This window comes from Lissotriton helveticus, chromosome 2_1, assembly GCF_964261635.1.
Source record: "Lissotriton helveticus chromosome 2_1, aLisHel1.1, whole genome shotgun sequence".
Taxonomy (NCBI): Eukaryota; Metazoa; Chordata; class Amphibia; order Caudata; family Salamandridae; genus Lissotriton; species Lissotriton helveticus.
Window position 1 is genome coordinate 337,268,788 of NC_136059.1, and position 14,081 is coordinate 337,282,868.

A 14,081-nucleotide genomic window follows, 5' to 3' on the forward strand; every position below is an offset into this window, starting at 1 on the left:
TGATGAGGACCACTATATGGAGTCCTGAGCAGACTACTTAGACTTTTTGAACCCAAGGGGGGCTTGGGGGAGGGAGCCGACCGCCGGGAGGTCTCCTCCCCCGGGCGGTTTGGGAGGGCTGCGAGGGGTATCACTTTAAGAGTGAGCAGAAGTTTCTAGATTTGGGCTGGTCTAGTAGGACCAGAATAGCCCAATTATAAACCTCCCTCCCACTGCCTACCAGCCACCATTTTAGGTTTGGTGACCTGGTGGCTAGGTGGGCTTATAGCTTTTTTGTGGTATTTAGTGTTTGTGGGAGTTAAGGGAGCGTTTAGTCTGTGGTTCGTTACTTGTTTGCTTTACTCTTTATTATGGAAGACCACAGGGTATTGGAGGCGATGCGCCTTCTTTCTGAGGCGGGTCGTTTGGACCTGCTGGTTGGAGGAGGGCCGGCGCGCCCCCAGCGTCAGGCCTCCGCTGGCGTTTCTGCGGCAGTGTTGGCGTGCTCCCCTCCCATGAAGCGTCGCTCGGTGCAGGTAAGCGAGAGGGGCCGGTCCCGTGTGCGGAAACCGGCCCCTTCATTGCAGGCGCGTGCGGCGGCGGGGGAAGGGGGTGCTGAGGGGGAATTCGGCGCTCCCGCAGTTCGCGCTGCTTCAGCGCGACCGGGCTCTGTGGTTCGCCCGCGGTTGCAGGTGGGGGCTGGGAGCGCCCCGTTGACGGAGAGCGAGGTTTTCGGGCAGGCGGGTGAGGAGGCGGGGGCGCGTTCTCTGCAGGCAGCGGTGCGGGCGGGCCAGGTTTTACCGGCGGAAGCTCCCGCTTCGGAGTTCGTGCCAGTTGCCAAGCGGGGGAGGGGGGGGAGGAGAGGGAATAAGAAGCGCTCTGCTTCTGACCCCCTTTGTGAGCGCCGCTTGGAGCAGGTGCTCGTTGGGTCTGCACGTGGGGCACGCAGGGGTTCTGTTCAGCTGGATGGAGGACATGGGGGTGCCCTGCAGCATGATCGGTCTGCTTCGCCTGTTTTGGAGCGTTTTGTGGCTGAGACTCAGCTGGAGGTGGACACAGGCGCTAGATTGTTGTTAACACCTTCTACTCGTCCTGCGCCAGGGCTCAATGTTGCTGGGGATTTGGTTTTTGGACATCCTGTTTACGGGGGTTTGGAAGGCCAGGTGGGTCTGGAGCCCATTGCTGGACAAGTTTTTTCTGCATATGAGGTTGGGGCTATGCAGGGGAATTTAGGTAGTAATGTTGGCAGCCCTTTATTATTTTCTACCCCTGGTTCTTCTGTTGGGGCTGCTTTGTCGGTTGGGGGGGGTTCAAGGGGGGAGGGTGAGTGGGCACAGATGGGTGAAGGTAGTTTTACGCCTGGCGCTGTTGTGGTCCAGGATTCTTCTCGGTCAAGGGGTTTTATGTTTCCTGGTTTTCAGGAGGGGAGTGATCATTTGCAGGGAGATGGCAGGAGTGTGTTTCAAGGGGGTCATGGAGCTGTTCATTGTGAGAGTCGTGGGACGGGCCCTGAGCATGGCACAGGGTTGGGGGGCCTGGGAAGGGAGGGATTGGACGATTTTGTGAGGTTTCCTCCTCCTGTGGTAAGGTATTCAGGGGCTGTGGGGGTCTCGAGCACGTTTTTGGGGCGTGAGGGGATTTCCAAGCAGGTGAGTGGGGGGCCTAGTCAAGGGGATGTTAGGGGTCCTTTCATCATGTTTGGTTCTCCTGGATGGGAGCATTTTGGTACGGCTGGTTTGGCACAGCGTGGTTTTCACAGGGATATGCAGGGCCACGATGGGGGTGCGGGGGCCCCTCTTCAGTCTTCCTCTGCAGCGGCAGCGAGCGGTCACTTGGATGAGAGTGATGGTGAGGAGATGGTAGGCGACTCTCCGATTAGGGGAGTGCCTTTAAGAAGTTGTATTAGGGGGCGTTCTTTGGAGAGGTTTCAGGGGTCGATGGTGGATGCTAATTTACAGAGGCCTAGGTCTGTTTCAGGTGTTGTTTTCAGGGACCCTAGCACACCAGTCCAAACTTTTTCTTTTCAGGATAGGAATAGGTGCGGAGGTCCAGACTTGGCAGGGCGCGGTCCAGTCCCATCACGCCAAGGGGAAGTGAGGAGAGTGCCTAGCGCGGCCCTCTCTGTTCCACCGAGGGATCCCGCCGCGGCCAGCACACGAGGGTCTGGCGTGACCCCGCTGGCCCCAACGAGTAGCAGGTATAGGTGGCAGGCCTTGCCGGCGGCTAAGGAGCTACAGAGTCAACGCACAGGGAGGTACGGGCGCGTACAGTCTGCTCCCCCTCCTGGAGTTTCAAAATCATTTAAATGTACGGTGGTTGATACCGGGTTGGGTAAGACCCGTGGTGATTTGTTGCACACCAGTGTCGATTCAGTGGTGTTGGACTACGACGAAGAGAGTCCTGAAGAGGGTGAAGTGCGGGATCCGGAAAGGGGGGTGCCCTCTCATGTTTCTTCTAGTGTGTTACAGGCTCCAGTGGTCCAAAGTCAAGTGCAAGGGAGAAGAGAGCACGGCCCATCGAGTAGGGCGCCTCGCAGACCGGATGCATTGACCTCGGAGACACGGGCGGAGCCATCGAGAGTGGTCTCTCTGTTGCCAGGTGAGCAATCAGCCACACAGGCCAAACCTACGATGGTGTCTGTGGGTACAGGTGGTGAAACCGAAGTGATTAGTGGTGATGGCCGTCTGGTCAAAGGTCGATATGTAAAAGACACAGCAGTTGGTACAGATGATGTGGTAGACGTTACGAACAAGGTGGTAGGTGATGTTATGGCTGGTGCTTCCAGCAAGGTTAAAGAGCCTGTGGCCAGTAAAGAACTAAAAATCAAGAAACTGCCTTACATGGGGGTTACGAAACCGTTAGGTGCTCATCTCATGTTAAGTACCAAGGAACGAATTTGGAATGGTGAGTATGTGGAACTACTGAAGCTACTCCACAGGGAAGTCCGGTCTAAAGAGGGGTCTAAGGAGGAGGAGTTTGAGCTGGCAAAACGCCCCAGAGTGCCTTTAACTATTGAAAACTGGACAGCTGCATTTTTGATTTATGCCAGTGTATATTGCGAAAAGTTCCCTGAGCGCAGCGTGTCCCTTTTTAAATACATGGACGTCATTCGCAAGGCCCAGATCACCGGGGGTGGTTTTGCTTGGTCTCAATATGATGAGGAATTTAGGGCCAGGATGGCTTGGGACCCGGAGGCTAAGTGGGGGGAGCTGGATAATGACTTGTGGCAACACACAATGGGGTCGGCGTCAGGGGGGAAAACCATTTTTACGGCCAGTGGTTTGCCGTTAGTTTATCGGCCCTTTCAGGGGAAGCCCACCCGGGGAGGGGTGGGGGCCACTGCAACCTTGCACTCAGGGTCTGGTTTCTGTTGGGAATTTAATAGGGGCTCCTGTACCAGGGAGTATTGTAAATTTAAACATGAATGCTCAGGTTGTGGTAGGAAACACCCGTTGTCCAAGTGTTGGGACAATCAGCCATCGGAGAGTACACATGGAAAGCAAACGGTTTCAGGAACATCAAATACGACTTCACAATTTTCAGGAGGAAGGGGATACAGAGGTGCTAAGGGTGCTGGGTCCAAGGGCTCGTACGCCAGTTAATTTAGAAAGGCTGCGTATTGCCCTCCATGGTTTCGAAGATCAGTCAGCAAAAGTTACACTGTTGGAAGGTTTTCAGTTTGGGTTCCGACTCGGTTACTTAGGTTCTAGGGAACGGAGGTGGTCTGCCAATTTAAAATCAGCTTCTGAACATGCCACAGTGGTACAAGACAAACTTAATAAGGAGGTACATGAAGGGAGGATGGCTGGCCCGTTTCACGATTGGCCGATCCATAACTTGATTGTTTCACCGGTTGGAGTTGTCCCGAAGAAAGAACCGGGACAGTTTCGGCTGATTCAACATTTGTCATGGCCTGAAGGGTCGTCTGTTAATGATTTCATTGACCCGGAGGCAGTGTCTGTCTCTTACTCTTCGGTTGACGTGGCCATGTCACTTGTTGTGACAGCGGGCGCAGCCGCTGAGATGGCTAAGTGTGACATCAAGTCTGCTTTTCGGTTATTGCCTGTTCACCCGGACGATTGGAGCCTTTTAGGTATTCAGTTCGCTGGTAAATGGTACGTGGACAAGGCGTTGCCGATGGGCTGCTCCATATCATGTGCCTTGTTCGAGTGTTTTAGTACTTTTCTGCAATGGTATTTTTCCCATCAGTCCGGTCATACCCTGGTAACACACTATCTCGATGATTTTTTCTTTGTCGGATCCCCGGGCTCCGCGGAGTGCCAGAAGGCTCTGGACACATTCCAAGGGCTCATGGAGGATTTGGGAGTTCCTTTGGCTCCCGAGAAAACAATGGGCCCTGCCACTGTCCTCTCCTTTTTGGGTATTGAAATAGACTCTGTGGTTATGTCTGCTCGACTGCCCGAGGACAAAAGGGTCAACATGATTGAATTACTGGATGTGATGTTGTCAAAGAGAAAAGTGTTGGTGAAAGAGATTCAAGTGCTTTTGGGTCATTTGAATTTTGCCTGCAGAGTGGTGAGAGCGGGCAGGACCTTTTGTAGGAGACTGGGCAGGGCTTTGGCAGGTCATCATTTGCCCCACCATCGTGTTCGTCTGTCTGCTGGTGTCAAGGAGGATTTGAGAATGTGGAAGTTTTTCCTGAACTCCTTCAATGGTGTTCCTTTGGTCAGAGAGGTTGACTTTCAGTGGGATGTACAAATGTTTTCGGATGCTGCTGGCAGTGATGGTTTTGGGCTCTTTTGGAATGGCAAATGGTGTGCGGAACGTTGGCCCGATGAATGGTTGAATGGAGGTCGCAGCATCACTTTCCTGGAACTGTTCCCCTTATTGGTCGCCTTGACACTGTGGGGGGAGGAATTGGCGCACAAGAAAGTGCTGTTTCGTGTGGATAACATGGCGGTGGTGGAGATAGTGAATCGCCAATCGGCCAGGGACGAACAAGTGTTGAAACTTATGAGAGTTTTTGTTCTTGGTTGTTTGAAACACGATATTCATTTTCGTGCTTTACACATTCCTGGCGTGGACAATGACATTGCGGATGCTCTGTCTCGTTCACAGTGGGGGAGATTCCGTGGACTGGCGAGGGAAGCGGACAGATCCCCGACTCCGATGCCGAGTCATCTGTGGCACGTCGGCGAGGTCGGGTCGTTCAATTGGTGGTAGGTTCTCTGTCTGTGTCCACGCGTTCTGCGTATTCCCTTGCGTGGAAGGAATTTCTGGAATCTGGTGCTGTCAGAAGGGAGGATCTGTCGAGTCGGTCGGATGATGTGGTCAACTTTATACTGGACCTAATGGATAAGGGTTTGACCAAAGTAACCATTGCTGGGAAACTGGCGGGGATTGCTTTCATGGGGAAGTTGTGGTGGGGCTATCCTCCATCTGCGGGGGAAATTGGTAGAAGGATGCTTGAGGGCTGGGCCAGGGAGCAAGGGCACGTTGGTAGATCCAGAGCCCCTATATCTTGGCAAGTTCTTGCCAGGTTAATTACGGTTTTGCCTTTAGTTTGTTCGGATGATTTTGAAGCATGTCTTTTCTCAATGTTGATGGCTTTCATGTTTTTTGGTGCTTTCAGGGTATCGGAGTTGTTGGGTTCAAAGTATAAGTGTGGATTGTTTTGGAAGGACGTTTTTTGTTATGATGAGGGAGTTCATGTATGGTTGGCCAGTTCTAAAACTGATCAGACGGGTAAGGGGAAAGGTGTATGGTTACAGGCATGTGCTCCGAAGCTTACTTGCCCTCTACTGCTGGCGCGGCGCTGGCGTTCCTTGTGTGGGGGTGGCGATGAAGTCCTGGTTTTCCAACATATCAATGGCACCCCTGTAACACCTTATCAATTACGTATGGTTTTGCGCAAAGCGCTACAGCACATAGGTCTCGATGGCAATATTTATGGTACTCACTCTTTCAGAATAGGTGCTGCCACTGAAGCTTTTCACAGAAATTGGTCTGAAAGGGATATTAAGCGATTGGGGCGCTGGTCTTCTAACTGTTTCCAGCGTTATGTGAGGAGCTCGGCGGAGGAGGCGCATGCGTCATCCTCCTTCACAGGATTCTAACTCTCTTTTCTTTTTCAGGATCCGTTGCTGGGCCTCGCTCCTCGGTGGTAACGGTCTGGATAGTGGGGCATTCCTTTGTCAAGTGGGCCAGAGTCCAGGCAGCGAGGAGTTACTTTGGAGATCTACTTGGTTTCAATGATCGAATGTTTAACGTTCTTTGGAAGGGTAAAGGTGGGATGCTCTGGAGAGAGTTGATCCCTTGTTTGAACAACAACATGGTGGGCGGTGTCTGCCCGGATATTTTAGTCATTCATTTGGGAGAAAATGACCTATGTGCAACGAAAGGTGTAGTCTTGCTGCGAGCTATGAAACGAGATTTAGGCCTCATTAAGGAACGGTGGGCTGGGTGTCATGTTTTTTGGACAGAGTTAATCCCTCGCAGGATATGGAGAGGAGCGGTGAATCCCAGGGCTGTCGATCGGGCTAGGAAGAAAGTGAATTCGGAGGTGTCTCGTTGCTGTAGGAGCCTTGGTTTCAGCAGGATTTCACACAGGGACATTAAGTTTGAGTCTGTTGAGTTCTTTAGGGATGATGGAGTTCATTTGTCCCGTGTGGGAATGGAACTTTACTTGTTGGAGATTCGTGAGGTATTAGCCCGGGCATTGGCCATGCAGCGCTGATTTTCTGGTTTCTCTTTCGCTTCGCGGTTGGGGGGCAGAAGGGAGGCGTGTCTTCCCCGCCTACCTTTCTGGGTGGCGGTGTTTTTGGGTATCATTACGGTTTTAGGCAGATTGCTGTTTGAGTATTAGTTCGAGTATTTCTTTGACAAGTGCTGGGGTATGTTGGTCATGGTTTGACCGTTCAGTTTTGTGAGGGGGGTATCTGCAGGAGTGCAGGGTCAGGCAGGGTTTATGGTTATGGAGGACCTGACCGTTGTTATTGCAATTGTGGTTTGACGAATAAAGTTTAACGATGACGTATGTTTGTTTAATGACGAAATGTTTTATTGATGATGTAATGTTTTATTGATGACGTAATGTTATAATGCTGTTATATTGTTATTGATGTATTGTTGGGAGCGGGAGGGCTCAAATGTTTTAGGGGTGGGGGAGGGTTCGGGGGGCTGAGTTTGTAGTTATTTATTTATTTAGTGAGGTTTAGTTTTGTAAGGCGTTGCCAAGGTTTGTGTTTGTAATGTGCACCTGTGTCTTAATAAAGCGGCCTTTTACACACACAAACAACTTTTGGTCTACTTTTCTCTCACCCCTCGCCCTCCCTCCCAAGGGGGGCTTGGGGGAGGGAGCCGACCGCCGGGAGGTCTCCTCCCCCTGGCGGTTTGGGAGGGCTGCGAGGGGTATCACTTTAAGAGTGAGCAGAAGTTTCTAGATTTGGGCTGGTCTAGTAGGACCAGAATAGCCCAATTATAAACCTCCCTCCCACTGCCTACCAGCCACCATTTTAGGTTTGGTGACCTGGTGGCTAGGTGGGCTTATAGCTTTTTTGTCCCACCCCCCCTCCCTCAATTTTTGATTTAAATGTTCCTTTTTTCCCCTCGCTGCCCAGTTTTTTCCCATTGTTGGGGGTTTTGCTCCAATTTTCTTTTTTAAGTAAAAGGCTGTTTTGTGGGCCACCGGTGTGCAGGGGTTTTTCTCTTGTATTTGTATCCGTCGCTAGACACAGGTGCTGTGCGGTGTTTTTGGGTATCATTACGGTTTTAGGCAGATTGCTGTTTGAGTATTAGTTCGAGTATTTCTTTGACAAGTGCTGGGGTATGTTGGTCATGGTTTGACCGTTCAGTTTTGTGAGGGGGGTATCTGCAGGAGTGCAGGGTCAGGCAGGGTTTATGGTTATGGAGGACCTGACCGTTGTTATTGCAATTGTGGTTTGACGAATAAAGTTTAACGATGACGTATGTTTGTTTAATGACGAAATGTTTTATTGATGATGTAATGTTTTATTGATGACGTAATGTTATAATGCTGTTATATTGTTATTGATGTATTGTTGGGAGCGGGAGGGCTCAAATGTTTTAGGGGTGGGGGAGGGTTCGGGGGGCTGAGTTTGTAGTTATTTATTTATTTAGTGAGGTTTAGTTTTGTAAGGCGTTGCCAAGGTTTGTGTTTGTAATGTGCACCTGTGTCTTAATAAAGCGGCCTTTTACACACACAAACAACTTTTGGTCTACTTTTCTCTCACCCCTCGCCCTCCCTCCCAAACGACCAACAAGCAATGGCCGCTCTGTTGCTTAAATCGTCTTTAAAAGCAATGTGCCTTTCAAGCGCTCGCACAATACGTCCAAGATGGCGCATTGCTTAAATATTCTTTTGAATCAGTGTGCCTTTCAAACGCTGACACCCTACATCCAAGATGGCGGAAGCACAGCGTTGATTATTCGCATTGTCCAAAATTACTTTAAATATGACGCCTATCATGAGTGCGGCCTAAGCGGTGTGCTTTGCATGCGTCTAACAACATTTCTTTCAATATGACGCCTACGCTGCGTGCTTTGCGTGCGTCAAACAACTGCTGCGCACTCGTCTATCCATGAAATAGCTCCATCTGTTACGTCACGCAAATATCACGTCCACTAAAAGTTCATTTAAGCTGCTGCTGCCTTATTCGCAATTTGAAATAAATACCTCTGGATCTTTCAACCTGTTTGCTTCACTTTCCTCCTTACTGTCAATCCGACGAGGTTACTCCGACACACGTTGAACTTCATGACTGAAGTTCTTTACCAGATGTACTTTGTGGGTTCTGCAGACACCTGTTGATCGCCACCAACAACAATGTAGTAAGTTTGATGCCACAACGATTCGTAGTTGTAGTTATTCAGCTTTATTAGCGACAGGTGCTGCGCAGCAGCCAGCTCATGAACCGATAAACAGCAACTGGCAAAACTGTTCAAAAATACATTCTAGGTCGGAATGCCCACAACTAGAACTCCCACAACGTGAGATTTCCAACAGCTACCTAATGAAAGGTAGACCACTACACATTCACTAATGCGAGACCTATTGAATTGCAAATGCTTGTTTTCTACAGCGCTTCTCGCCATAGAAATACAACTATGCACCGCAGGCCTCTCTGTCCCTTTTACCACCTCATTCATGCACGTTGATGCACTCCTTCGTTGCGGCCATACATCGTGAACAACCTCGTGCCCTCTAAAGTCTACTCACCCGACATCCATCGACTCTCCTCCCTTTAAATTATATCACCCAAACCCTTCACTTCCCCATCCCCGTTTGTACCTCTCTTCACCTACAGTTGTCTCTTTCCTTCATCCCTCCCTCACCCTTATATCCCCCCTCTTACTCCTCTCTCATATACTCCCTCTGAATCTTGCACGCCTCTTGCACCTCACACTCTTGCTCACTTACATTTACCTTCCTGCACCTCTTCTCCCCAGAACCTTGTTTCTTCCTTGTCATCCCCTTCCCTTAATGCACCTTCTGTTTGACACCGTCATCCTGTACTTCTCTCCCCTTGCCTGTATTTCCACCTCCATCTCCCTTTTCCACAGTACCTTTCCAGTCACCTTGCTGCACTGCCCTGTGTCACAATTAATCTCTGAATCCTACCTCCTCTTGCCTCTGTCTTTCCTCTGTTGTACCATGTTTACCCCTACTGTTTCTTTATTCTGGACCAGTCGTCTAAGGTTGGCCACATATTTTCAGAAAATATTTCCATTCACAGGCTACTTTCGCGTTCAATCTCTCTTGTTCCCTTTTTCTTGCTCTCCTGTTGCATCTAGCACTTTGAGATGGTCTTAGAGCTGAATTAAGTGCTACACAAGCACACAACCTAAAACAACATGTCTTTTGATCAGGATGTATGGGTGGATGCATGCCTGGTGATCTATGTCCATGGGTGCATGTAGGAATGTGTACATGAGGGCCTCAGCCTATTTGATTTTGCCTGTTCGTGTCTGCAAGCGTGTTGAACTGTGTGCTCCTAATGCATGTGATTATGTTGCTCTGCTTACATATGTGTAGGCATGTGCAGACTGACATGTTCAAAATGACAAATTAAAGGAATTAAAAACAAAGAGTATGTCAGCTCAAAAACAAATCAAAGGGAGTGGCCCGGTACCATGTGCCCCTGAAGGGACCTGTAAAGAGAACAATTCCCAAATGGAGAGGGGGAGCACTGAGTGCGACAAAATAAGAAATGGAAGCGACTGGCCCGGCAGCACTTTGCAGATGCAGGGACTCGTATAATAAAAATAGTAATAATAATAATATTAATGAAAAAAATAACATGGGAGCAGATAGGGAGCATCGTGGAGGGAAGTAAAAAGTGAGTACCACAGAAAAAAGCAAGGAGAGAAAGAAAGGATACATTTGCATTCCAATGAAGTAGCAAAAACACACACACAAAAAAAGAGTCCTCTGAAGTCTGCAGTGGAAGGATACAACTCATCCAATCAGAACACTTGAGAAGAAAATGTTGGGTGGGACAAACATGCCAGTCAGTCAGAATAACTTTATTTTGACAACACAATGTAGGCATAAAAAGTATACTACAGTAAAAAAAAAGACATTTACAGTGTTTCACAACATTACAGTATGGTTAAAATATATAAAAATGTAATATAAAAATACAAATTCATAATTATTTACACAATACAGTAAAATCAGTTCATTGTTCAGTATATCATTTTAGCAAATTGTACATCTCTTTTTTAATGCAGATAGCAAAAAGGACGCCAGAGAACAACAAACAAAAGGGTCAGGTAATGATTGGAGGTAACAAAAGGCTACACAACACTGTCTGAACTTCATTTTACGCATAATGGGGATAATAAATCGTTTCCTTTCATCACAATAAATTTTACAAAAAACAAAAAGTGTAAGTCATTCTGAGCAGATTGCTGATCACATGGACAAGATGGGAGATCAGAAGCAACATAAACATCACGGGGAAAACCCAACATTAAAGGTATATAATTCAGACAAAATCTCACCAGAATGTACCTATGCTGTAGATTAGTAACGAAGGTTAAATATATGGTATTTGTTTGTTTTTGCATTATGCTAGGAGAAGTCAAATATGTCTTTACTGTTGACAGATTAATATTTTTAGCCTCCCTTTTTATCTGCCGATTAGAAATCAATTCAATTTTTAGGTCATGTAGTAGGGTCCCAAAAAAGGCGATGTAGCCCAACCGCTTTCAATGTGGATTCAACATAGGTTAACCAAGTGATGTTACCCACCCCATCTAATCTCAGAACATCCTTTATAATGTCTCTTGTTAAGGCAAAGGGGCCCTTTCCGCCATACTAAATGCCACATAAGAATTGGCGCCACTGCAATGGTGTCAGTAATGTAAGGTGCTCCCAGTTCTATGTGGCACTTATAGTTGGCACATGAGTTTGGTAGAGATAAAACCCTTTTTAAGAAATTATCTTCAATTAGCTGTAGTTTTACACAAACCCTTATTCCACAAAGAGCTGCCCCATAGGTGGCAGCAGACACAGTCTTTGCTTTATACACTGTTTTTATCATATCTATAGGTTTTAGGCCAGTTTTTAAAATACATTTTATTAGTGCCCCAATGTTCTTCTCCATATGAGTCCCTCTGTTAACAATCATCTTCTGCCAGTTAATTTGGGCATCAAACATAATCTCTAAATAATTAAAGGAGTCAACAACTCCCAGTTTGCCCCCTTCATCAATAATTTGTGAATAACTTAGCTGTTTAGTACTTGCTACTAAAATAAAAGATTTCGAATAATTAAACTTCATATCTAGGTTATTCATGAATTGCGTATACTCCAGAACTAGGCGGGGCAGTGCGTTGCCCATACGAGCTAAAAGCACTGCGTCGTCCACATACAATAAAATTGGCACCTGCGCTGATTTTATATAAGGGACATGCGGGGTGGTTCCTGACAGAGCAGATTGTACGCCGTTGGTATAAAGAGCAAATAAGAAGGGGGCAAGGACGCACCCCTGCCTTACGCCTCTTGCAATTTTGAAGGATCTAGTACACTCGCCATCCCGTCCATATCGAACACATGCTGTGGCACCTGAATACAGGTCACGAATAATACGAATGATATTCAGGTCAATTCCCATGGCCTCCATGATCTGCCACACCCTAGGTTGTTCCACGCAGTCAAAGGCTGTGGACAGATCCATGAAGGCCAGGTGGAGATGACCTTTTTTTGCAGCCGTGTATTTAGCTATAATTAGGCTCAAGTTCAGACACTGATCCACAGTGCCTTTCCCTTTTCTAAAGCCAAACTGGCAAGGAATAATAATATTTTATTCCAGGGCCCAATCCTCTAATCTATTTAAAATCAAACATGCCATTAGGAAGGAAAGCCAACAACTCAAGAACAGATAAGTGAAGTAGAAACAGTCTTGCACTCCTAAGCAAGTAGCAGACCCAAAGCCAACTCCAAGTTTATTCTGAATTGTAAAACCAAAGGTCTGTCAACAAGCATTACATGCATGACACAGAATAACCTGAGACCTTTCTGACATCACTGTATGTCTACCTATCACACATCAAACCCTGTGCCCCCTGCGGCACATTACAGAGTGCTCCTCAGAACCAAAAGTGATATCATGCTGTTCAGCCTCCAGTGACCCCACCACATGCTCTTTTTTTAGATTTATTTACAGTAATATTGGAACCTTGAAGTTCATGGGAATTTGATAGAATCTTCCTCTGCCTTTAATGATTGATTACTCCTTACACTTTTACCAAGTAAGTTGGATTCATTACGCCACTCAAATCCAGATGAATTATTGTGGAATATATTCTGATGGCCCTCGCCTTGCCTTTCATTTGCCATCCATCCGCTCTCCATCCTTTAGAGCTTACAGGCTCCACCTAAACTACACCACTTCCAGTCAAGGGTGGTCTATGGTACAGTTGGGCATCTCCATATGTGTTCATCTGCATGTGTGTTGATATGCATGTATGTGCAGTCTATCTGCTCATTAATTCCTGCAAGCCTGGTGTTTTTGTGTGTAAGTACTATATTTAAATCAAAACTATTGCTTAGTCATTGCTTGTCAATAAGATTTAAACCACAGGAAAGTAAATGCGGAAGGAGGACAAGAGGAAACGTTGGAGCTTGACTTTTGTTTGTGCAGTGTCGCCTAATTAAATGAGTACCAATTAAACAGCAAAGATGTGAAAAGATGCTTGTTGTGGATAGGTTAAATAATATCTATTTTATATTACACTTCGAAGACTGAATTAAAATGTGTTCATTTTGCTGCATAGGCCTGCATGCTATCTGATGTTATTCAACTTCACAGACAGTTCTGCAAAAATATTTTACAAGTATTTTTCTAATAATCTATCTTCTTTTCGTAAGTCTTTTGAACTCAACTATTTCCATTTGATTTAAAAACAGAGAAGTGTGATTGCGTTTTGCTTTAGGTACCGCATGAAAATAAGGCTGTGAAGTGCTTGCTTAGCATAGAAACTGAGAATCAATATCACTCAGAGTTCAAATTTTTCTAACACCAAACTCATTAAATCAATTCATCCAGTCCCTTTTGATGAAAAACGTATGTTAAGATTAGAAGAAAAATTGCACTGAGCCAGTTTCAGACGGCGCCATTTCATCTATCTTTTAATGAGATATGAACAAATAAATTTTTTTTATATAAAGTTGAAATCTTATTCATCTCAACCAAGTGCTCTCACATCTTTATTTTTTATTTTTCAAAAACCTTTATTGAACAAAATTGCATAGCAAAGTGACATGATTGCTCCGTATCAAGACATCATATACAGACATACGATATACTTCAACAAAAGATAAGTCGAGTACCGAATTTATGAAAACAATACAAAGAGGAAATATCGGTAGGAGCACCAATACTGTGGGGTGGAGCACAGAAAGAAGCACCTTAAGTGAGGGAGAGAGGATGGTTGAACAGAGGAGAGGGAGAGCAGGAAGCAAGCTACTCATTGACTATCACCGGTGGCAGACCGCCAGGAAGTCGCCGGCGGGGGGTGAGAGAGAGGGCACTGGGAATTGAGACTTAGGAGATAGGACGTGAGTGGGCCCCATATGTCTATTGGGCGGTATCTAGCAGGCATGAGGTCCCAGA

At 46.9% G+C, this 14,081-nt stretch overlaps 1 protein-coding gene across 1 annotated transcript; it reads left to right on the forward strand.

The window, feature by feature from the left end:
- The first annotated feature begins 1,444 nt into the window (after positions 1 to 1,444).
- LOC144820112 (uncharacterized) lies at positions 1,445 to 6,676 on the forward strand. Its single transcript, XM_078677753.1, has 2 exons — positions 1,445 to 2,577; positions 6,075 to 6,676. The coding sequence occupies exons 1-2, from the start codon at positions 1,674 to 1,676 to the stop codon at positions 6,674 to 6,676; spliced, it is 1,506 nt and encodes a 501-aa protein (XP_078533879.1). The 5' UTR covers positions 1,445 to 1,673.
- The last annotated feature ends 7,405 nt before the right edge of the window (positions 6,677 to 14,081 follow it).